This window comes from Dermacentor andersoni, chromosome 5 (genome assembly GCF_023375885.2).
Source record: "Dermacentor andersoni chromosome 5, qqDerAnde1_hic_scaffold, whole genome shotgun sequence".
NCBI classification, from domain to species: domain Eukaryota; kingdom Metazoa; phylum Arthropoda; class Arachnida; order Ixodida; family Ixodidae; genus Dermacentor; species Dermacentor andersoni.
In genome coordinates, this window is record NC_092818.1 from 140,514,216 (window position 1) to 140,539,802 (window position 25,587).

The 25,587-nt window shown below is 51.0% G+C and overlaps 1 protein-coding gene across 6 annotated transcripts in view; it reads left to right on the plus strand.

Moving 5' to 3' along the window:
• Positions 1-25,587, plus strand: part of Atpalpha (sodium/potassium-transporting ATPase subunit alpha) — a 146,259-nt gene that overhangs the window by 86,383 nt on the left and 34,289 nt on the right. For 4 of the 6 annotated variants that reach the window (XM_050178717.3, XM_055071056.2, XM_055071057.1 and 1 more), the window contains exons 2-4: positions 21,814-21,957; positions 23,606-23,665; positions 24,761-24,964. In XM_050178717.3, coding sequence (XP_050034674.1) covers positions 21,814-21,957; positions 23,606-23,665; positions 24,761-24,964 — 408 coding nt within the window. Of the gene's footprint in view, positions 1-16,199; positions 16,435-21,813; positions 21,958-23,605; positions 23,666-24,760; positions 24,965-25,587 lie in introns of those variants that run through there. The other 2 variants (XM_050178723.3, XM_050178718.3) reach the window with 2 other exon arrangements.

Genomic DNA, 25,587 nt, shown 5'->3' on the forward strand with positions numbered 1-25,587 from the left:
GACGGGCACCAGTTGCTAAATACGAAAAGCGGTGAAGCATGTATATATTAAGCATTGGGACGGCCTGCTAGGAATCGCAAGCGCGAAACGGCAGCTCGGTTATTCAAACCTCTCCGCAGCGACAGCGTTGTTCGTTGCCCACTTCGAAAAGAAAAAAAAAAGATTACAAAATAAAAAAAAAGTTTTAACACACCTTCAAACAAAGCGACCTTCAAGCAGAGCTGCGACGACATTCGGAGTCCTGGGACGTTATCTTGTACGCGTTCGAAAAGCCGACGTTCAGTTTCGCCTCATGCGATTGTCCAGGCCACGCAGACATCACGGCCTAGGTCAACCTAGGCCAATCGCTTGAGGCGAAACCGAACGCCGGCTTTTCGAATGCGCATACAAGATAGCGCCCCAGTTCGGTAGTCCCGTGATCTAGGGTATATACTGCAGCCAGTTGACTTGGTCTTTCTCAACAAGAACGTTGTAGAGCATTGTGATCTTAATCAGCGCCGTCCGATACCTTCAGCACCCATCAAGGTCGCGCCCCTGATCGCATCCGGCTTTATCAGTGGGCCGTCAGCATCCGCGCAGATCATCGTGCTCCCATCAACAGGGGCGCCGTTAAGGATCACTCCAGCGCAAGTGTGCCCGCTGCAGCTTGTGCACACAGGAGTCCACTTTAGCACGCAATCTGTGGTTCAGCTCATGCAGTCTCGTTATTTGGCGATCCTCATGTATGCCGAGTTGTGCCTGTTTCTCAGCGGAATCAAGAGTGAGTCCCTTTGAATGGGATTATGGGACTGCATTATCGATCGATCAATTTCATTGATGTGTCGGTGGCTCCTGTGAGCGTCTTTATTGACAACATTTCGACAACAACTCTTCTGTCACCCACTCTTTTGAAGGCGTGCAAAGTCCTCAGTCAACGCTATGGTCCACCCGCCGTGATCGCTTATAGTGGCTATGGTGTTGGGCTTCTAAGCACGAGGTTGCGGAATCAAATCCCGGCCACGGCGGCCGCGTTTCGCCGCGGGCTAAATGCGAAAATACCCGTGCACTAAGATTTAGGTACACGTCACCTGGTGGTTCAAATTGTTCCGGCGCCCCCCCCCCCCCCCTACCACTGCGTGCCTCATAATCAAATCGGGGTTTTTGCACGTAAAGCCCCATAATTTAACGCTCTAAACCGTACCGCGTGACGTTCCGTCTCGCGCGCGTCCGCACGCAGCATTGCTGCTCCGTGTAGTCGTCACTCCCAACTCGCGTGGCTCTTAAGTGGTCTCTCGCTTCGGAAGCCCGAGCATCCTTTGCTTTCCAGATTGCTACTGGCGATAAAAGCTAGGCCAGAGTCTAACGCGTCAATCTCATGTCCTGCTGCGAGGGACTTTTCCATTGTGCCTTCCGCTAAGAGGCGCGCTACCTGCGCGGAATCTCCGCGCGAGAAGCTGCTGTCGGGCGGTCGCGTGACGATAACGTGCGTGCGTGTGTGCGGCGTCGTTGCACAAACGCCATTGGCCTGGTATGTTGTTCGTAACCTCGTTTTGCCGGCTGTGCCCTGACGTCACTGTTACTGTTAAGTGCGCGGCTGGCGAAAGACGTAGCGCACCTCTGAAATATTCGATTGGTCTTTGCTGTGGGAAATGGTCCCAACTTCGTGGTCTCGGAATGTAATCGTAGCGATTTGCTGGCTCAAAATGATCCCCGAGACAGCGATTATTCTGTACTATTGAAGCAGTGGCTCTTTCAAGTTCAATCTATCGAGGTTCTTATCGCAAGGGAATTCGTGGCCTAACACGATTCGTTCCACTCGTTGAGCGTAAGAGGGAAAACAGTTGAGATCTCTTAGTTGTGTTTGGCTGCATTGAAAAAGCGTGTTGTGCGCTATTTGATGTCCTGATGACGATAGCAGTGAAGCAATTCTATTTTTGCAGCTCTGTCTTACATCCGAGTCTTGTCGCCAGAACCGTTCAGAGGCAGACCATGCGGGTACCATAAGCAATGCACAGATTCAGGTTTGGCCTATTCGCTTCAGAGGTACACGTATACTACTTTACACCAGCCATCTCGCAGAATATCAACACGGCGTGCCGGCTGCTTAGACGTATAGAGCGGATCTGTTTGAGAAAGTAAGTGTGTCGATCAGTTTCACGGCGCAGTTGTTCTTTCAAAATTGAGTACTGGCGAAGCGAGCGCGTCTAGATTGCCTACTGGGATTTCACTTTGTACCCCTCAGGATGGAGCCGGGAACTCCGCGCTTGCCAAATTTTTTCGCCAGCCTTTTATCTCTCGAGACGAAGAAGAGTTGCGTAACCGTCGTTGACCCTATCTCTGCGCTTCTTTCTTTGAACTTTTCGCTGGCGAGCGCGTACAAGCTGCACAGCAAAGTATGAGCTGAAAAAATAAAGAAAACACCGCCGAAGCTAATTACATATTCTCGTCAATGGGAGGGGGGTGGGGGAGGCGCCTTGGGATTCTTGCGCAACCTCTATGGCTTATCATTCCTGTACGTTGTCCTTCGTGCTAACCTAGTGCACCGGCACACAAGGGCGTGGTTGTGCGCCAGCGCAGAGGTCACACAAAGGTCACAATTTAAAATGTAGCTGTCTTTTGTTTTCTTGCTTAGTACCTTGTCTAGCTACCTCTCTTTAATTGCCTCTTCGTTTCTGATCTTCCCTTTCTTGCATTTATAACGCGGTTTCTCCCCTCCATGCCTGTTCCTTTCTTAGCTGCCTATATTTTCCTTAATCGCGTCCCTCCCCCCCCTTTTCTCCTTTTCTCGCGTTCATCGACGCCGCGCTTCACGCGAGCTCTTTAACGTCGCTCGATTATTCCCCATCCCTGAGTTCTTAATTACAGTGCGGAAACGTTCTTGCTTGCTTTTCCTCTACCTTTCCCTCTTAACTTTTACAGACTTCCATGTCAGTCTCCTTCCTTCGTTTCTCGTACCTACTCGATGTCAGCCGCACTTTCGCTTTGCGCCCGCATACACTCGCTTCGCCGCTGTCGAGTTATGGTCTGTGCCGGTTGTGGACGATTTCGAAGGCGCGTCGGAGTTACGCCTGTGTTTGACGACCAGAGCGTTGTACGTATTAAGGTTGTTTCGTAAGCATTGACGTCGTCGCTCAGGCGGCCCAAGCAGTTTTCTTTATAAGTGCGTTTTAACCTCACGTTGCGATTATAGAAAGCTCAAAACGGCGGCCGTACGCCGAGACTAACACGCGATATATATAGTTAAAAGCGCGCTAAACGCGGTAGGTACAAGCCTCAGCTACGTCTTGCTGCTGTTCAGTTACAAAGCACGACCGCATCTATGTTTGCGATTATCGTTACTAAGGACACAGAGTAAAACCCGATTTGAATGAACTTCAAGAGACGTCCATAATCATTTTGTCCAAGTGGAAGCTCATAGCTAGTTATCGGCGCTGGGTTCATCGCCATTCGTGAATCGGAAAGATGCATCCAAGTGATCGATGAAGCGCGGTCACTGTCATGATTACGGTCAGGTGTCCCATGTAATTAAACGTCACAGCTGTGGGCCGTGGCTGCTGATCTGCTTAACCATGCGGTCCTACGCACGTTAGCAGACGTCACGAAATGGCTTATACAAGAGAGCGCGCCTAGATGCCAGACAGCTGACGGGAGCCCTCAAACTGCGACCAATGTATACGGGCGTGGCTCCCAAGGTGGCTGTTCGGTCGTCTTGAGAGATACGACGATGGCTCCCCTCCGCCAACTCCTCCTCGCTCTTTGACTCCGGCGACGGCGAAGACGACGACAGCTACTTGCCGCGCTTTGATGGATCGGTGCACACTGGGCGAATAATGCACAATGGGTCTTCGCTGTACCGCTGCTGCTTCTGCCACACGCGGTGACAGGGCGGCAGCGATGTCGACCGCACGCTTTCGCCCTGGAAGGCACCCGCTGCTCTGTTTAAAGAGGAGTGCACACGGCTCCCAGCGCCGAGTGTTCGCGCCGCTGCCGAGGCTGTCGCTGTCTTACCGCGTTGCTTCGTCTTCTTTGCCCCGATACTGCTCGACGCTCGGGGATCGGTGCTTTCGACGTCGTGCGCCCGGCGAACGCTTTCTCGCGTTGGGAACTTCTTCGGGGTGACACTGACTGAATGGGCGGCCTCACCTCATTAGGGTTATGGTCCCGTCCCGCCCCTGCCAGCCGGCGCCTGTATACTCTTGAACAATGAGTATATGTCTCTCCCTGTCGCCGCAGTTAAGCGTCGGTGTTGCGCAAGCGATTTATTCATTTTTTTTTTTCGGTGGCTTCGGTGGATGTCTCCTTGCAAACGTGGCAGCCTGCAAAATGATTTCGTTCGAAAGAGAAAAGCAAGCAACACAAATTAGCTTTAAAAAAAGATTCCGAAGATTACGGTACTCCCTAATGCGAAATTTGAGCGCACATGTTTCATTTTCATTTCGCGTTATATAGGATGGCTGCCTCGCTAACCGTGACGCGTGTGCGCGATTCACAGCAGCCGCCGCAGGCAGACCTCCGCTCATGCAGCGCTTTGTTTCCATACAGACGACGCGCGCTACTGTGGCTCCATCTCGTAGCCATCGTCGCCTCAAAGCCCGTCGTGCACGGCACTACTCTTCTCACGCTTTCGCCATACTCTGCATCTCTGCTTTCCGCCTCATGCATGGTTCCGCTGCATCCTCCTCCTCCTCCGTTTTCCTGCTCTCTTCGATATCAGTTTTTCATCTCCCGCTGCGCTCTGCGTTCGTTTTTCATCTTTCGTTCGCTCGGTTACGAGGGACAGCACCAACGCTCGCTGCAGGAACTATGGGCATTAATATGGGCCGCAGTATGGGCATTAAGCGCCGACGCGCCGTAAATTAGTAAGCGTTTTGCAAAGAATAGTGGATAGATAGGGTACGTCGCTGTACAATTTCATCGATGTTTTGAAGAGCATGAAATTATGTGCGAGGAAGTCGGCAATCAGCTTTAGCTGACTTTATGTCCGCGAGTACCCAATGTCCTCAGGCAGCGTCCACATTCAGCTCAGCATACGTTTGCTGACGTCTTCGTGACTACAATCGCGGTTATATCGCTTCTCGGCGAAATCGCTCTGTGTGCCAAAAAAGATGTAAAAAACCTGCAATCCGAAGATTTGCCCCACTTCATTGCCTCAATCGGCGGCCGCAACGCAGGTCTTTCAGATCGCGCGTAAGTCGTTCTTTTGACGTGGTCACGAGCGCACCGCGCCAGGTTAGTAGTTCAATACCCTGCGATAACCCCATTCGCCGGTGTGACGCGATGTGAGCGGCTTCCCGCCACTTGACTCCGTTTCTTCGACAACGGCGACAGTGCTGATGAAAAGGGTTTCTCTTAACGGCCTGCCTATATTGCTCTAGATCGATTGTCGCTCATCGCTACTCCTGAGAGATAACACCCGCCCCGCTTGAACAGCGGTGCACTTATTGTATCGGGTTGCGTTCAGTTCAGGTCAAGAGTCGGGGGGGTTCGTACTTTGAGCTCGTACCGTCCAATCTATAACTTGCTTACCTAGTATTCTATATATACTAAGCAAAGGCATGTATTGTGAAGTCCGTATTTAAAGCTTTCTTTCTCTGCAGTGTAACTGTAGCCAAGTAAAGTCAACTGTCTAAAGAAAGCAGCGGCTTAACGTTCTATACGGTGCGCTGAAGCACTGAATTTGTGCGTTTGGCCTTTCGCATGATTTTACCTGGTGTATAGAGAGAATCTTGATGATTTGGCGCCCTAATCGATACGCGGTCTGTGTCACTTCCGAGCCCACCCGTACATGTTGCAACCGCTGAACTGTTAATTCATTACAAGCAGTTTATTATATTTTACGAACCTACAGACTTCTAACGTTCCAGGAGTACTTTCGAACGCCTTGAGTATGTGCTTTTTTCCCTGATCATTCAGAAATCCAGCACTGCCCTTAGTTTTTCTTTGGCTGTCGGCGCTTAATGTCATTCATCTGTGTGAAACTTGAGGGGGACGCAGAACAGGAGTGGTAGGTTACGCTACGCATAATAAATTAGGCTGTTGCGAAAACAAAACGGTCTCCTTACCTGGAGCGGAACTTTGAGAAGCCGGAAGAGACTAAAAAAACTAAAGTCGGATGGCGACGCTGTCTTCAAGTTCCTGCTCTGCAGCTCGCCAGATGCGGAAAATTTCCTGGTCTTGAATTTTGACAGCGTAAATACAGGTGTATAGTTAATCGTTTATCAGTAAAGACGCACTACATTGCGCTCTAAATGAATCAAGGACCTTAACGAGAACTTTTCCTCTGCCAAGATGGTCCAAATATATTTTTACGTAGGCAGAGGACGGAGGCAAACGAAACGAACGCTGTTTTTGATAATGGCGAACCGGTGAAATATCGTACTGCTTGCGCACCTCATCGGTTTCGATGTCATGATGATGATGGTTACGCACACCTTAACGGCACTGAGATTTCTGCGCTGCATTCACAGGGGACGGGTAGCCTTCATTCTCCCGGGTATAATAATTTTTTCTCCTCCAAATCAGTGAAATCATTGGTATGTAAGAATAGCAATCCAAGCGATTCAGTGTTGTGTTTAGGTAATAACCCCTCTGATGCTGTGACAGTATAGTTTACATTTACGCAAACGTAACAGTTCTGACGGACATGGATGACTCGACGCACTTCGGAGCGGTTACGCATTACAGGAAGTTTTCGGAACCCTGCATTAGTACGTTGCCCCTACACATGCCGCAGTCACTGACGTACTAGGCATGCTGCTGCTGCCTTGAGCGTCCTTTCGATCTCTGTTCTCGGTGGCTTCTTGTCACGTGCCATAGTCGTGTTCTTCTCGCGTTTGAACGATCGAGCTCGCATCCGCAGGTGCAACCATGGTTTCGTCGCTCGTCTCTTTGTTTTTTGTCTGCGCAGGCGCTGTTCGTGCGGCTCCTTCCTCGCCGCATTCCGATCCATTTCGGTTGCATTGTATGCTCGCTTCTTTCCTTCTCCCACTTTGTTGTTCTCTCCGTCCTCGCGAGGCAGGCGCCGAGATTACATAGTGCCGGGGTAACGTAAACCACCGCATGTGCGCTCACGTCCCGTTGGTGCTTTCTCCTCTTCCTCGCTCGTCGCAAGTTGTCGTCTGTTTGACGTCTCTCGCATAAGGCGCGGCGGCAGGTTCTCGAGGCCTCGGCGAGTCCCCCGTATCCGCCGTTGGCTGTGCAGGATATGCAGTCCGAGAAGGTACGCCACAACGGGCTATATATGTGCGCCGTGCTTTTCTTCACCTCGCCTGCCGCCGATATTCTTTCGTTTCCGTCCTTTGTTATGCGAACGCTGTACTTACCGTTCTTGGGTTTTCGCACGAAGCGGCAGTCCAGACGCGGCAAATTTGCCGTACCTTGGGCTTAGCGATTATAAGCGGCTGTACACTAAATGCCGCGCGTTTATGCCGGCGCGCGCAGTGCTATCGGTGCACCGTTGCGAACGACGCCTCGTCGAAAATGCGAGTTGCAACATCGGCGCCGTTCCAGGTTTTCTTGCCTGAGGCTTTCGTCTCAGCCGTAGTCATTGTTTCCTCTCTCGTCATGCACTAGAGATGAGCTAATGCGAGGCCTGTCGCTACGTGAGCTTCACCGACGCTGTTGCGACCGCCACATCGTATAGGTTCAGTTTATAGCTTATATCTATAGCAACCCTGCCACGACTGTGAAAGGTTCCGAAATTTCACGCCCATGACGAAGGGGATTGTGGATCACCCTTTGCGACGGGTGGCCACTGCGCAGTGTTCTGATGTCGCTGCATTCGCGTGACATCTGTTAGTGAGGTTTTCAGCTTGCACATTTACCCTAAACTATCCCCATGCGCACACTATGGGTCCTCCTCACTAACTGCACATGCACATGGCGGCATCTCTGTCGTTTGTATGCCGTGTTCTTACCGTGCAGCATACTTGCCGTATTAAAAGAAATTAGCGCGTTATTTTGCATTGCTCGCCGCTGCTTAGACATACTCTATAATGCCAGTGCACGTACATGGGTGCATACAGACGTTTGGCACCTATCGACTTGATTTCTCTCGTTTACACGCGACCTGTAAATCCACGACGCGTCCTTCGGCTGGCTCGCACCTCTAATCTGCATCTGCTGTTGTTTTTTGTTTTTTTCTTCACTGGAGGCCTGTTTTGCGCAAGCGTCCTTCGTACGTGCAGGCATGCGCTGCCATGGCCCCGAGTTCATTGCTGTTGCAGATGAGCAACCGGGCACGAATGGGTGGAATTCTGTCGAGCCGCTTGCGAAATCCTCTGTTGCTGCGGCGATGCTACTACGGCTGCGCCCTCGCGTTCGTGACGTCAATATGCTATATCACGGCCGCTGGATCAAAATATTGTACGTATATCCAGCGGCCATGGCTATATATATATATATATATATATATATATATATATATATATATATATATATATATTATGAAATGCACACGTAAAGGCGTCCTTCGCCCGCGACACGATAGAAGACGATCGCGCGCGTCAGCTGTCGAGGATTGACACACGCGATCTGCGCGTGATTGGGTGTTTGGGAAACGCAAACATGCTGTAAACTCATTGATCAGCGAAATCGTCCAGTTCCAAAACGCTCGCGCAATAGTCGCGCCATTGCTAGCCTTGAAGAAGGGACGCGTCCGTAGGGGAGGCGTCGCCGGTGAGCTGAAGCTTTCTGGACTGAACATTTCAGTCGAAGCGCGTGCCTGTGCAGGATACCCCCCGTCTGTGATCGAAGGACGAGACGTGCATACTCCGCGGCCGCACGCTTGCTCGCCGGTGTCAGCTGAACGTACTTTCTTCTGTTCTTTTTTTTTTTTTATGAGATATACTGGACAGGCAAGCGGTTTAATGTAAGGGAACGGGAGACTTAGATATACTAGTTGGTATATACACTTTAATGCGCTTATGCGGAACACCGCGAATCGTTCAGGCACTACATGGGGACACGTGTGCATGGCCTGACGTAAGTTTCCAACGCGAATCGAGCTGCCATCTTTATTTCGAGGAATGTCAGCAGTACAGCGTCAGGCTGTTCGTTCGTCAGCGGCGGTCGTGATTATCGAGCTAAAACCACTTCAACTGAGCCAGGCCGCATGCATTCTGATCAGCCACGGAATAACACAACATGCACCCCGCTGTGCCAAACCGCTAGGTCGCGGATTCAGTTACGGATGGCGTCGCAGCGGATCGAGGCAGAATACAAGAACCACTTTGCACTCGGAAACAGATGCAGTATATATTACCACGCGTACACTGTTGAGATTTTCGACGGTAACCGTTTTTCATCGGATGTCGAGCTCTCCCAATACAGGGACAATTGACTCGCGCATTTGACGATTACTGATTCTTCATCCTCACTATAACGTGACTACCAATGAATCCACGTGACCCAAAGTCAGCCCGCAACCACATATCCCTCTTTTCCGTGGTTGTTTGTAACTTTGAGTAGTTGTGTAACACCGCGTTGTGTTATTATACATATATGGGTGCTCGGGAACGCTGCTGTACCTCCGCAGTTGCGTTCTGCCTAGTATAATCACGAATGAAGTTGCACATCGCACCACGTGTGCTTGTCGCCAGCGCAGGAAGCGTGCAATGAGCTCAGCCGAGCCTTCCGTTGCTCGCTTGCCTCCACCTTGCTTCAACCACGGAGCGCTCCCGCGTCTGCCGTCAGCGTTGCCGCCGCATGGCTTCTGTTATCGCAAGGCGCGTTTCTTCGAAGCAAGCCCCGCTTCCCCGTCATGCCTCTTTTCCACGTCTGAGAGGAACGCTGACTTTTCAGAGCGATCGGCAAGGGGTCCCGGCGCTATATCCTTGCCGAGTTTGAGATATATATACTGTAACCAGCGTAACAGCGACTATTTGCGGCGGCGTAGTCCGTGTGGGACCGAATGAGCCCGCTCGCACTCTATGCACTCTTTTGTTTGATGCAGGGCGCCTTCCTCGTCAATATGCGCACTATAAAGCTGGCCTATACACACATCATTAGTTTCTTCGGCGTAGGGTACACGTTCACACGTCAACAATAACGAAAGCATGCGCGCACGCAAGGCGCTGTGTAAGACGCAACAGCGACAAGGCTAACAGGAGAGGTCGCCACTCCTTACTCAGCCTGATTAGATTTCTCATTCGACCGACTGATCGAATAAGCGTGCCCCCCCCCCCCCCCTCCAACCTCCCCGGTCTTGTTCCTGCGTACTTTTTTTTTTCAGCGCCTAACGGAATAGTCAGTACGAAAAAGAAAAAGGCAAATCCCCAGGCAATAGCATCCGCAGCGCGTGCATTCACACACGCACACGCACACACCGGAGCCGAGGGCAGTGGTATATAGTGCAGGGACTCCGACAGCAGCAGCACTCTCCGATGATTAAATTCGCAGCAGCTCGGCGTCGCCCAGCCGATCGGCGCGCTCATTTGGCACAACCCGCCATTAGAGACCGGAGACCTATGCCCGCTCTGACGTTTCCCATGTATAGTTTCATGCAGCATAAGGTCTGCTGCGATCGGCGCTCTCGCTCCAGCTCGTGACGACGAATAGTTCGCAACACGTGCATTTGTATAAGCTTATAAGTTCTCGAGCTTGGTATGTAGTAACTCCAATGCTCACAACTCGCTTCTATAGCACTGGACACTCACCGCGGGAAAGAGGCATGTTTAAAATGGACACTACCCGAAAATCAGCTGATCTGTACGGAATGATAACGAAGGTAGAGTGAGAGATACGTGCAGACACGCACACGCGCGCACACACCACACGCTGGACAGTACGCTACGGTTCACACCGTAGTGTGTACTACGTTGTGAGGGTTTCTTCCGGTGTGTCGGTCTCCCTTTCGTCCGTTTATTTTTCTCGTCTTCTCGCGTTGTACGCCTTCGAAATACGTCAATTTCAAGGCCACACAAAGTTTCGAAGCATCGCTGCAACTCCGCTATTTATAGCCGGGAGCGGTGTGCTTATAGACGTTGTCGTCCGCCGCTGGTTGGACGGACCGCGCGGCTCAGCGCGGATGTAGCCTTCGTAGCGTAGTGCGCGGAATTTGCATTACCGGAGAAACAATGTATGTCGAAGCAGCAGCAGCAGCAGCACCGCCATGGCGCGCTCAGCAGGCCGGGCGCGTCGTGGGCCTTGCTGCAAAATTCCGCTCGCATTTCCCTCGGTTGGCGCGGCTCATTTGTCGGGCGACCGTGCGCGGTGCGTTTTCTTTTCTGCATGTGCCGTTGGCTCCACCGCCAGGCAAGGCAGGCCATCGATATTCATTGCTTTCCGGCAGCACGCGTACGCCGGCCCGCCTGCGGTGCGGCGTAGCATCATTTCCGTCGAATGAGGTTTGTGGTGGAGCGTGTGACGGCAAACTGTTCGGACAAGCGGCCTCTGTAGCCGACCCGTCTCAGAACGTATACGCGTTGAAGGCGCGGCTGCAAGAACGTGGCACAGCAAAAAAATAACGGTGCCGTCCTTACTGTATCTTGTCTCTGTTGATATTTATTCCCGCATAATTATGTACCAACCGGTCCCAGTGCACACCTTCCTAAAGTGGAGACTACTTAACGAATTTTATTTGCAAGATAAGGAAACCCTTTCGCATCGCCGAACTTTTCGACAACTGTGGCTTTCCGTCGCTCGATCCATATAGAGGAGACGCGCATCTTGTACTTCATTTATCAATACCTTTAGTGACAAATTTGTTGCATGGGCAGCATACGGTATTCACCACGTGAATGCATTTGCGTGGCAGGAGTAGCAGAAAAAAAAATGCCTAACAGCACCTTGACCAATATCTCCACCTCCCATTAAACCAGGGAGCAACATCAGTAACGCAGTCGTATGCTTTTATTCTCCTTGTCTGCATGCGCGCAGTAAGAGGAACAAGTAGGGGTCCCACTGCTCGTTTTGTGACTGGCTTTTAAGTTGTGAATTCAGAGCTGCACTCAGGAGCGCACGCTGAACCGGTGGTTGCAACGGGCTGTGTCCGTTGTGGTTACGATCTTTGCGTGCACACGAGTGTGCCCGTGTCTTGTGTAGTAACGTCTGAACTCGGGTCCGGCTTAAACTGCAGATACTGGTTGGGCTAACCCTCACGTTCGTGCCCTGCGCGTTTTAGTAATGCTTTCGTTTACGTTTACCTCGATAACTTGCCGAAAGACGACAGAGGAGATGGCTGAGACGCAGCTTCGGGTCGTATGTGAATTGCGTGACCGTACACCACTGTACGCTTGCGCTCTATAGTCGTTAGCAGGAGTCTAGATTGCTGTGCATACAGTGCAATTTCTGGCGGCGACACGCGAAATAGTCGAGTCCTATAGGTACGTCTACTGCCCATGCGCTTTCGCAACTTGGCTGGCCGTTTTATCAATGTGTCCCCTGTGTACCGTCACGCTAGTTGGAGGGCTGGAGTCTCTATCGCTATTGCAGGCCCGTTAGTGCGCTTGCACAGCACTGCAACACACATTGTTGGTTTGTCTGACGAGCCAGCTTCTTATCCGTTGCTTCTTTGCGTGCGCGTGCGTTAGCTTGTGTTTGCGTTGTTGACCTGTCGCTATCCGTGTCGCTGAGCTGATTGTCAATGGAGCCAAGCCAGTACTGTCACGATGGTCACTCCGTTCCTTTTTAAAGGAAACACATTGCGTACCCTTGTTGCGTGCCAATAGGCTCGTTATTGCGCATAATTGTATTCGTTAATCCTACAACTCAATTTTGAGACCAATCATTTGCTATTCCTTCCACGCATTGAGATGGTGTTTTCGCGAACAGCCATATTAGTAGAGATTCTGCACTACTCACTGTTTATATACCCCATATTATCGGCATTAGCTCCTAGTCCTGTTCGATCGCGAAAATTGCTTCTGGGCCCCCTCGATAGGGCACCTTTTTTGTTGCCAAGTTTTAGTCGAATATGAGAGACCTGAATCTGTCTGTGCGCTCGTTGAGGCTCTCCTGCCTCTAGGATGTCGACCAATCTTAAAGGGACACTAAAGTGAAAAATAATTTCTTCTGCATCAGTAAATTACCGTTCTACAACACATGTAACACCACTCTTACAACGATAAGACGTTTGGTAAGCCAGAAAAAGCGCAAGAACGAAATACGGGTGGCGACGCCTACTTAAGTTCCCGCTCCTGGAGGCTGTGACGTCTTGGATTTTGATGGCATCTTCTAGGGCCTACTAATTATATATAGCGGTACAGATTGGCTACATTGTGTTCTAAAGAAACCTGATATTAAACATGGCAAGTTTCGGGAACCTTTATTCAGCCAACGCGGCCCAAATGCGAAAACATCCTTTGGAATCCCTGACGTCACGCTGACGTACCGGCGCTGGGGTTTCGGCGCGAAGTTCAAATACTGATACTTGAACCTTCATTTTCTCATCTAATGATCAAACTATTTTTTTTAAATGACTGCCTGCAGGGTTCTCAAACAATGCTTCATTAGTCTAAACTGATTTATTGTTTCGGTTTAGTGTCCCTTTTATAACCGCCGTGGAGACTCAGTTGCTATGGCGCTCGGCTACTGAGCAAGATATCGTGGGTTCGAATGCCGGCCATCGCGGCGGCGACGGAATGCAGTGAAGAAACTCTCGTGTACGCGGATTTAATTGTGTTAACGAACCCCGAGTGGCGAACATTAATTCAGTCATCCACCGTGATATCTTCCATCTATCGCGCACGTTGTAAAACTTACGCGGTACGTGACGACCCCTATAACAAGCGCAGGGTTGATGCTCTCGTCCCTTGTGTTAGTGCCACGAGACAGTGAAGGGGCTGCTACTGTCGGTCGGGCGATCGACGACGAAGTGGCCAGAGGCACTCAAGATCATTGTATTCGCCGCTGCTTGTGACTATTGTAATCTTGCATATGGTTCTAATTGGTAAATGTAGGCTGTTCCCGTGACGATATTGTCAACTGGGCGCATCTTTTGAGTGCGCCCAGTTTCTTTGTCACTTGTGTGCGTAGTAGAATTTCACTTGCTTCAGAAGTCCTTCTCGGTTCTACTGCTTAGTTCGTCTTCCCCTCCCCACATTTTCTGGAAGATAAAATGCGCTGCCGTCGCATATAACACCATAGCTTCGTAACTATAGTTTCTCGCCCTCTCCCCGAAGATACAAGCGTGGTGTGAAGGAGGAGGAATTGGAGTATACGGGGTGTCAGGCGTATTCGTTATCGGAGGCGTGAAATACCTTTGCGGCAAAGCCGTGAGCTTGAGACGCCAGCGAGGCACACGAAGAGGTCGTTCCACAGATTCATGCGAAACGCGACGTCGACCGGAGAAGCGGTCGTTGCTTATCGGCGCCCACTACACTATATAGCAGCTGATAAGGAGGCGCTAGGACAGTGACAACGTCCGCGATGCGTGCCGCTCTACTTTGCATGGCGACTCCGCAGAACGCCGCGACGCTCTTGCGTCACTAGGCGTGCCTTATATGGCCTGCGCTATACGACATGTTATTCGGCCGTAGTTGCTTCTGCGTTGTGAATGAGTAAATTTTTTCATTCGGGAAAGATGGCTTATGGCGTCTCCTGTTCCTCTGGCGCGAAATTCATCCCCGAGTTCATTTACCTACTGTACATCGCACGGCCTCTCCCTGTGCTGTAACATCTTTTCGGCCTGTAGCTGTATTTTTTCATTGAATTCTTTGGTTTTACATGTCAAAAACCACGACCCGAATATGAGGCATGCCGTAGTGGATCACTGCGTATTAATTTTTGACCACCAAGCGGATCTTTAAGGTATCCCCTGTGCGCGGGACACAGCCATTTCTGCATTTCGCGCCCATCGACATGCGGCCGCCGCAGCCGGGATTCGATCCCGCGACTTCGTGCTTAGCAGCGCAACGCTCTAGCCGCTAAGCCACTGCGGCGGGTCTAGTCGTTTCTGCGTAGCGATTGAACAAATCAAATTGTTCTTAGTGTGCGTTTTGGTGCAGTGGTTAAGAAGGGATAGAGTGGAGTTGACCTATGTACCACACGATATCTATTCATCTTCAGCATGTCTGTTAGGCGATATGGGATTATTTCCCAGAATGCATAGAGGCACGCAGAGGAGCAGGCTAATTAACGCAGCTTGACTGAGCCAGGCCTGACAGTTCGGCAAAAGCAGACACACTTACTCGTGCACAAATAGTACACAATGCTTATGTCTACAGCATATGTCAGACATCGCGAGCACAGCTTATAAGCGTATTTTCGCTTTCCTTGCAAGCGTACATTGTATCGCAGTGAAGGCCAGGCTGTCGTTGCTAGCAGGGGTTTTCGTGCACTTACTGTTCTGCGACATGGAGTATTTGTAGAGTTCTTCTACTGTGATAGAGCATTGCAGGTGTTCGTATTCTTACTCGTTTCCAGAAGAGCTGTGCGTAGCAATCATTGGCACTTATGTGCTGAATGCCACTGAAATCGGCGCTTGCATGTTCCGGTTAAGTCTGGCGGCGTCAGTAAGCGCATTGCTTTGTCGAACGCATGCGCCACCATAGATCGCCCTCGTACATAGTGCGTGTAGGCGGCAACAGAAATTGCATAATGGTAGTGTGTGGGCACAAAAGGTACGTTTATTGCAGTCGCTGCATGCGTGTTGTTTAACTCCCGCTCGCTGTGCTCGGATTTTTTGTTGTCCACCCGAGTTCCGAGATATTCTTTTTTTTTTCGCTCTTAAATTGCGACGAGGGAGCTTTGCAGTCACAACCCACCCACCCTGCTCCCTCCGCGCGCGCGTTACACTCCACCCTCCGCGCCCGACGCTCTCTCCCTAATTCCCTTCGTCTACCTGCGCAACCTGTGCAATGCCTCCTGTTCTGAGGCCGATTAGATTGGATGTGTGTTGCACTGCGGTCACTCTTGAGAGGTTTGTGCGAACGATGTCTCCATTCTCGGTGTGACGTATTTTCTTCCACTCGATGTGTTCGACGAAGAGATGAAGTGGGAGGGGGGTAGGAAGGAGGGAGGGAGGCGAAAGAAACTCGGGGTTGTTGGTTGCTCTGTAATCGGAGGCGAGGAGGGGGCTTGAGGTTGGGCGAGGCTGATAACGGAGATGGGAGTCGGGATGTACAGCCGAGTCCTGCCGACGACGTCGTCTGCTCCGTCTGTCGATAAGAGGTTTGGGGGGGGGGGGGGGCAATATCTTCTCTTCCTCCCCATCTGCCCGCCACCGCCGTGCTTCTTCTGGAGGGGGACACCGGCGGCCTCTCGAGCGCTTCAAAGAGCGGGTCGCCGTCTTCGCCGGCGCTTAGAACGGTCGCGACCTCGCGGCCGCCATCATCACTCACTCATCGTCGCGGAAGCCCTGGAAGTTTGTGTTCGCGTCCCTTTGGGCACCGTGCGTGTCTGGTGCGCGTGGTTTCCTTCTGCTGCGGTTGGTGTTTGTTCGGGACTCGAGGGAACAAGGCTCCGTTGCTGGTTTTATAGGAACGTAACGCGGGAAGAAACATGGCCGACGACAAGGTATATACGCACCGTTTGTACTGTGTGTCGCCGTTTGGCGAGTGTTTGTGCTGTTCGCAGAAGAGCTTCGCAGGCTTGACGGGCAGAGGATCCGCCAGTGTGAACGCTGTCGGAACGCGCGCCGTATTAACAACGACGACATACAGACGGCACAGGTGTGTGCGTCTCGGAAAAAAACGAACAAAAAGGGAAACGACAGGATGTTCTTTCGTAACTCGGCTGTAACTCCTTTATTTCAGAGATATTTCTTGGCACGTGCTCGGACATACCGAAGAATGCCCTTATCTCTGCGTGTGTGTTTTTTATTAACTGCAGGTGCTGTGAAGGCGACTGCACACGCTCGCTTAATTATTTCCGCGCTGTCCGCAGCTCAGGTGATATGCAATAGCCTGTTTTCTAATGACTAGCGCTCGCGACACTTTAATCTTCAATGTCCTCTGTTACCTGTAGATCAGGATGATGCTCGGAAACGGTGGTTTAAATTTCGCTGTGTTCACCCTCCACTCCCCCCCCCCCGCGACATAACCCAACACCTTTTTCTTTCTTTTTTTTTTTTTAATCTCCACCTATCACCTATTTATCACGAGCGGCGCGCTATTGTCGGTTGCCTCGACACCGACCACGCCTTTTCTTGAGCACAAAAGAAATCTGCCCCCGTTTTGGTTGCACGGCAGACCGTGTGATACGCGTTGCTGATAAATATGGCGGAGGTTTGTGTGCGTATCTTTAGCCGCCATGTTTAGCGGGGTTGCGTTTCTTTTTCGGATATGCTCGCGTCTCGCTCTGCTTCCATACGGGACGACGCTCATGAATATAGGATACGTTTCGTGCTCCTCGTCAGTGCAATCCTTAAATGCCGCCCGTAACACCAAAGGATACAGCCGCTCACCGAACATTACAAACTTACCGAGCTGCCCCCCTTTTCTTTATGTTCGCGATGTCGGTTATCTCGATCCCGGCCGCGGCGGCCACATTTCGATGGGGGCGAAATGCAATAACTCCTGTGTGCCGTGCATGGGGTGCACGTTAAAGAAAACCAGGTGAACGAAAGTCATCCGGAGTCCGCCCCCACTACGGCGTGCCTCACAAACATATAGTGATTTTGGCACATGAAACCCCGGATTTTTTTTTCGGTTATCTTGATCAGCCGTCGAGATGCTTTTGCGCTGCTTGAGTTTCGCTGCGTCATATAGGACCCTCAATGAGCTCGGCTGCACAGACTTTATTTCGCCACCTTTGCTGCTGATTTATGTGAACCGGTCTTCGACAAGCTTGCTCCCATGGGTTCGGATGCTCGCGGTCCACCATCTTCGAGATGTCAAGGTCACCGCTATATCTCGGTCGCCTTCCTGCAGATTTACAGTTGCTCATTGATGCACGGGCATAATGCACTCCAAATTGATAGTCGCGTTCGCGTAGACAAGCCGCACCAATATTGAGGCTTATCGCGGTCAGGTGCTCGCCTGCGAAATTTCACTGATAGGGTTGATTGACAGCGTCATATCACGCAGTTTACAATCCTATGAATTTATGCATGTATACACTTGCATATATGCTCAAAAGTACGTAGCTTTAACTACTCTCATTTGGTGAGAAAAATTTATGATGGTAGAAACGCTCGTGCACCGAGCTTTGAATGCACGTTGAAGATGCACAGAGTGATCAAAATTACTCCGAGTTCCATTTATTGCGGCGTCGCTCACATTCATGTGTTGTGCACTACGGTCTAAATTACAGCATTAGTAACAGTCACACTGTCGACACACGTCAACAAAACTTTTGAGGCGAGCTCGCCCGCAGGAAGGGATGCCATCTTGTCTGCGACATCCTGCCCTGCGGGGATGCCTGCTTTTAGTTTTGTCGGTGTGCGTCGTCAAATTGTGCGTGCTTGTCCTGTTGTGAACGAAGAATTAAGCGCTGTCCGACTCCTATAATCAAGGTACACCGCCAGCACTCATTCACGTGACGAAACCTGGCGGCTTACGGGAAAGCCTTGTAAGGAAACTAGAGTCGACTGTGGGGATAGCACTTAACAGTCTGGTCGGAAGCTTTATACCGACATTTGAGCCTATAAAGTATCATTGCTCTGAACTAATGAAATGTGCTGTTTCGCGCTGCCTTTTCGAAGCACATTTTGCTCAGTCCAGTGTCTTTCTTGCTTTAACTGCTTGAATTGTGTGACGCCTTCGATGACCGCGAGATGGCGGGGTTCTTCGACCGTGTTTCACGTTAAATTGCTTTTCCTGCGGGTCACCTTTATTCGCCGTCCTAGCATCGGCGTTTGCGGGAAACCATCCGAATTCTTGCACGAAATGCTACAATGCTATAGGGCGAATTCGCGCACTCGATCAAGCAACGCCGCAGCAGCTCGAGGTGGGTCTTCTTTAGCGTGACCTAGTTTCGGCCCTCAAGCCGTCTGTTATGGCGGTGCTTTACCCCTGGGAACCGAGGCAACGGAAAAGAAAGCTAAAACCAACAATAAGACAATACAGGTCACTCTCGGACGTCGCGATGGGCGATGCTGGATAAAATTACGCTCGCGTAGCGGGCAAGCTTTCGCTAATTGTGTTAATCTGCTAGGAGACAAAAAAAATGAAAGCCTTCGTCTGTCGCGGGTGCGGTGATGCGCACAGTGCACAGGCCAAGTGGTGAGAGTGAGAGATGTGGGAGGAGAGAGATGGTGTCCCGTCGTTCTGGGCCGGCAGCGGCGCTGGCGAACGTTCGCCCTCTGCGCGCCGCGGCGACCGGGCTGGTGGTGCGGTACAGAACCCCGAGGTCCCCCCCCCCCCCCCCCCCCCCCGTACCCAAACCTCTTCGTGCCTCAGTACTGCCGTGCAAGGCCGGCGCCGCGGCTGCTTATTGATCGCGCAGAGGGGCCGGCCGCTCCCCGTCTCTTCTCCTCCTCCTCGGCAGCCGCCGTCTCGCCTCTTTTCGCGCCAGTAGACGCCGGAGACCGCGGGCGAGGACTGCGGGCGCCAAGTGGTAGAGGTGAAGAAAGCCGGAGTTGATGTGGGAGGAGGAGGGTAACAGCGGTAGTATACCGCACTGCGCGACTACCCTCGCGGGGGGCAGACGGCTGGGCCGTACAGGGATGGCCTATAACCACTGTATTGTCGCCTACCTGTACCGTGTACCGCTACGTGCGTGTGAGTTCGCGACCGCCGCAGTGTGGCGGTGCAACCCCGGCCGTCCCGCTGCTACTGCTGCCGCGTGTGTGCATTGCACAAGGAGTGGTGGTGGGACCGCTCCCGTTTTGAACAGAGTATTCGCAGATGTATAATGAGGGAGGTGGATTTCATCATGAGCAAAACAACAAAAGTATTAGCGAGACTTTGTCGGTTTAGTCGCAAATGCAGTACGCAACGGAAACTGTGACGAGGGGTGTATCACCCTCTCTCTTTCTCTCTCTCTCTCGCTCTCCGGTGACGCGCTTCGGCTGCGCTATTGTATAAGCTTGCGCGTACTGGTTGGTACGCGCGGGATTTCGAAGTATTGTATTGTTCTGAGCTCCTAGTTTGGTCTCAGCTTCTGGATCCGCTATGAAAACGCGAAACTAAACGTGTTCGGCAGTCACACCGTTCTTTTACTTAGGCTAGCACTATTCGACTGGCATACCACATCAGTATTAGCTGTAAACCCCACGTGTTGGGAAGCTGGGATCAGAATATCGGCATGAAGCGTTCGAAATCGTGCAAGGGCACGCTGGGAACGCTCCCCCCCCTTCCCCTCTCTTGAATAGAAACAAACATTCCTGGCTACGCCATTGCATATGACGATTTTGCATCGTTGTTCACATGCTTATAAATTACTGTTCTTTAATTCTTCTCAAGCTTTCTGCGAGTCTGAGCGAGGCGTACCTTGCTGCATTGCAGGCGCATTTGACGCGGTCTTAATGTTTTCGCAACATTTTGCATTATCTGTGCCAGTTTCTTTTGTAGTGGAGAGAAGACCGAGGAGCTAAAAGGCATCGGGTCTTGGCTAGTGCTCCATATTATAGCCATACGCACACGTAGATAGGGGTTGACGTCAAGTCTGTTAAGTGTGGGGCGCACTCAGATAGAGCTATCTCGTTCAAGTGTCATCCACAATGGGAGGGGGGAAGCTGAGTCCGATGTTGCCTCGCCCGTAGCCTTACGTAATCGTCGAACCTCTTCTCGAAGTTTGGTTCGGCGCTGCCGCTGTTTGGCCCGCGGCCTGACTTTGACTTTGATTATAGTCGGCGTCAACCTAAGAAGGCCGTGTTCGAACATACACCGCTGTACAACTCGGAGAATTTGTTATAGACGCGCAATCCAAATACGTTCGCTCGGTTTCCCTGGCTTGAGGGCGGACGCGAGCTTCTTTCAATATCGCCGTCTCTGGGTAAATGTGTTTCGGTGGGCAGAGAGCAGGTACAGCGCGATTTTGTGGGCGGAGTTCATGAATACTGAACTCTTAAAGTGACCCTAAAGAGAAGAATGATTTCTTCTTCGTCAGTAAATTACCTTTCTACGGCACTAAAAACACCACTCTTACCACAATAAGACGCTTGGTAAGCGAGAAAAAGCGCAAGAACGAAGGACGGGTGGCGACGCCTCTTTGAGGTCCCGCACCTGGTCGCTGTGACGTCATGGATTTTGATCGCATCTTCTAGGGCCTACTTATACAGCGGTACAGATTGACTACATTGTGTTCTAAAGGAACCAAATATTAAACATAACAAGTTTCGGGAACCTTTACTTAGCCAACGCGGCCCAAATTGGAAAACATACTTTGGAATCCCTGGCGTCACATTGAGGTACCGGCGTCGGGGTATCGGCGCAAAATTCAAATACTGATACTTCGACCTTCATTTTCTCATCTAATACTCAAACTATTATTTTGAAATGACTGTCTGCAGGGTTCTCAAACAATGCTTTATTAGCCTAAACTGATTTATTGCTTCGCTTTAGTGTCCCTTTAAGTTGTCACGGGCTGTATGTCACATGGTAAGCTTTGCAACAATGTTCTACCAGTCGGAGTTAACGTTGTTGACCTTTCCTTTACAAAATTGTTATGGAGATGGGGTTGCGTTTTTACGGCATTTTGTTGCATTCAGATTCCGTAAACTTCCTCTGGAAATGCAATTGAATGGAATGCATGACTTTTGCAAGGTTTGGTGTACCTTGAAGTTCGTCAGTCGACGAAGCCCCTTAGATTATTATTATTATTATTATTATTATTATTGTTGTTGTTCGTCAAAAGGCGATATGATCAATCGATTTTTTATCATTTACGCTTTTGTCGGGCTTGCCTTTAAAAAAAAGCGCATGCTTGCTTGCCCGCGCCTTCTGATCGTTGCAACGATGTCGTTCAGGGCCGCCCTCCTGAAGTGTGCGTCTCTGCTTTATGTCTGTGCAGTATGGACGAAGCGACAGCTACCGGGTTGCAGTTAACCCGAGGGTTCCAGATGACGGCCGGACACCAGACGGGCGGCCTAGGGCTCGGCGGAAGGCAACAAAGAAGGAACAGGACTTGGATGACCTCAAGCAGGAAGTGCACATGGTGAGTCACCCATTTGCTTCTTCGCGTGCCGAGGATTTCGTCAGTATGTGAAACACTGTCCCGCGTCGACCGAACCTTGTGTGGCGACCTGCACCACTAAAGCAGCCTGCTGTGGTGCGACGGAAATGGCGGTGCCGTCCGGCTGTCGCTTAAGCGACCGCGTTCGTCTGCGTTGTAGTCGTTAACGGGGACGCCTGAGGAATGCGCAGTCGCCGCTTTCGTTGGTCACGACATGTCGTGCGGAAAGACTCGTTATAGGCCGCAGTTGGCGATGAGTATCATTTGGGATATCCTCTTGCGAAACAGCTTTCTCGCCCCTTACGATGGTCAAGAGTAAAAGGAGGGAGTTAAGTGTTTATAAACAGCGGGATTAGCCTTTTTGAGGCCAGAGCTTGGACGATTACAAAAAAAAAATGGCCGACGATTACGCTCCTTGGCAATGCGATCTTTGAGTGCCGCGGCTGCCTTATGTCAACAGGCAACCCCGTACAGAACACGCAGTGCCGAGCAGAGGTGGTTCTGCGTTTCGGATTGGGCAGCACAGAGCGCGATCCGCCGCTATCGAGCCGGCGCTCCGGCGACGCGCCATAGTAGGTCACCGCCGCGGAGAGGGGGGAACAGCATAAGCAGTTATTGTTTCTTCTGAGGTGGGATGAGGGAACGGATGGCGAACAGGGGTATTGAGTAGAGGTCACACACTCATTCACTCAGACAGGCCTCAATTTGGCCGCACAAGGTTGGGGCGGGAAGTATAAGTAAGGGGACGAAACGGTATAACTGTCTTGCGAGTCACCGCAACGGCACTGCGCCAGGTAAGGGGCGATATAGGGCAAGAATGGAGATGGGAGAAGAACAGGCAGGCGCAAGCACTGCCAGAGGCGACAAATGCCACTGAGGAACGCACCCCGCAAACGGGGAAGCGAGAAACACGGCTGAGAGCCGTACACCCAGGCGACGCGGAGACGGCAAGGAGCGCCCGCCGCCGGCACCGCGGCCGTGCCGCGACAGCGGGAGAAGGGACGGCGAGGGCGGAGCTGACGGTAGCGGCGAGAGTCACCGCAATGGCGCTGCGCGGAGGAAGGGGGCGAGAGGATAGGCGAGAACATGTGATGCTGCTTTGGAGGACAATGGGAGAGCAAGGCTCGCGCCGTGCGCGAGAGATGGCGCCAGGAGCGCACGCAGCTAGAGCAGCACGCTGGCCCCGGCTACGGAGCTGGTTACGGCGAGGCACGACGGCGACGCGAAACGCGGGAACGAGCGCCAAAGAACTGCGCTCTAAAAGTGAGAGAAAAAAAGAGGCGGCTTGAGGGGAGCTCTGCCCACCGTGCGGTGGATTGGAATAATGATAGGTGTAAAGAGAGGGGAAGATGGCAGTACAATTGACTCTATGGCGAATGGACATAGCATGCTATCTAGTTAAATCAGGTTGCTTTTGGAGTATGCAATGTTTCACTGCACTGCTGGCTATGCAGTGAAGGTAAGCCGTTTTGTCGAAGTTGTTGGTGGCGTCGTTGGCTTACCGTAGCAGTGCCGTGATGACGTGTTCGCTTTACCATTTCGTTAGAGTGAATATGGTATTCAAAGCTTGATTATGTTGTTTTCCGACTAGACAATGTTTTTTTTAACGTTATCGCCTCTTAATTTTCAGGATGAGCACAAAATCCCAATCGAAGAACTTTACGCACGACTTGGCACAAATCCAGCCACAGTGAGTACTATTACATTTTTTTCGCTCCATGAAAAACTTGAATCTTCACAGCTGTGAAGTGTATTGTTGCCGCAACTTTGATGTAAGAGCAGCTTGCTGCATGCTTCTGATCTCTGCTGGAACATTTCTACATGCGTACCAGTAACGTTAATGTTACTTTAATAATATATCATATCAAATTTATACCAGTAGTAATAGTTTCCAAATAGTTCCTGCTGAACCGAGGAAGCGCTCGTGTCACTTACCATTGCTGTAAGGAAATGTAAATGATACGGAGTTACTAATTTTGTATGTAGCACGTAGCGATGTAAGGAGATTAACACAGTTGACTAGCATTTACGGTGAATTTTCGCTTTGACGTTATAATTTAACTGTAAACGTCAAACATCGCATAGCATAACATTTTCGTTGACGTAGCGAAGCCACCAGAAGCGAGACAGCCTCACATTACAAGCAAGGATGTTGCCATTAGTTTGAGAAACTGGCAAAGGATTTAGAGAAACTGCCGAACGCTTCGCCAAAACTTGTCGACGTGCGTAGCGCTTCAAGTCTCCAAACTTGGCTTGTCTTTTTGAGGCTTGGTACAGACCTCAACAGCCATAGATTTTCTGTCAAGGTTCTGAAAAAATAAAAAGTCGGATACAAAGGCAGCCTTTCTTCATATTTTCTTTAGCTAGATTTCTCAACGCAAACCGATGCCTATGACCCGACACGGCCAAGTTGCGCGTTCCTAGCTTTCTTTTTCCTCCCCCCCCCCCCCCCCCCACACACACAGAGGAGTACTATTTTGAACTTGAAAAAAGGGGGGTACCAGCGAAACACAAAGGACGCGCACACAAGGAAAAGGTGTTTCCTTGTGTGCCCGTCCTTTGTGTTTCGCTGGTACCCCCTTTTTTCAAGTTCATCATGCACCAACTGGCCCAAGAGCTTGCGCTAATGGAGTACTATTTTCTTCGAATGAAGTTTGTGTGCGCGTACATTCTGAATTTTTTTATTATTGTTGTAACAGATGCTTGCTGCGGGCCTGTTAACATAAGTATGCACAGCGTTCTTTGATGCGTTGTTTAAGGTTTGTTTGGTTCTTTACTCCCACAGGGCCTCACATCACAACAAGCTAGGGAAATTCTTGAAAGGGATGGCCCAAACTCTTTAACGCCCCCTAAGAAAACGCCAGAATGGGTTAAATTCTGTAAGAACCTCTTTGGAGGTTTCTCCTTACTACTGTGGATCGGCGCGGCACTCTGCTTCATCGCGTATTCCATCCAGGCAGGCACGTTCGAGGAACCGCCCGACGATAATGTGAGTATTCAGTCAACTATACCATGTTATAAAGCTTCCCGATTTGACTTTATTTTTTTTTTTTTGACAGTGGTTGCAAGTCTTCATCGTATTCTTTAAACCAATGTGTGCGTTGTGGTGTCTCAAGCGTGCCTTTGGGACTATAGGGAATGACAGCACAGTAACAGAAACACACAAAAAAGGCATTTATTGTTTATTTTATGCACCAATGCCAGCTAGCCGAATTACAACTATCGAACATGCCGATGGGCTCCGACGAATCCAGAAAGTTCGCCTCGCCGCGAGAGGATAGCAGGCAAATATGTTCGCACCTGCTAGGACACCAATGCCTAAGCCCGTCGCGGGTGAAGTCTCGCGAACGTAGCGAACGAGACTTCACGTAGCGGACGTACGAGCGAACGAGAAGGTGTCCGTCCAGCGTGTGCCGAGCTCCCGCAGCCGAAAGAGGAGGCTGCTGCAGTGAGCGCTCGAATGTCCCCGCCGTCAGATGGCGTCAGCAGCGGATCACGCGAATCGCGCCATCTCGCAACTACCGATGCCGCACGTGCTAGGCGGGCATGCCAGATTTCAGGAGGCACGAGAGCAATGCGGGGATAACAACCTTGGGGGGCGCGAGAGAGTCT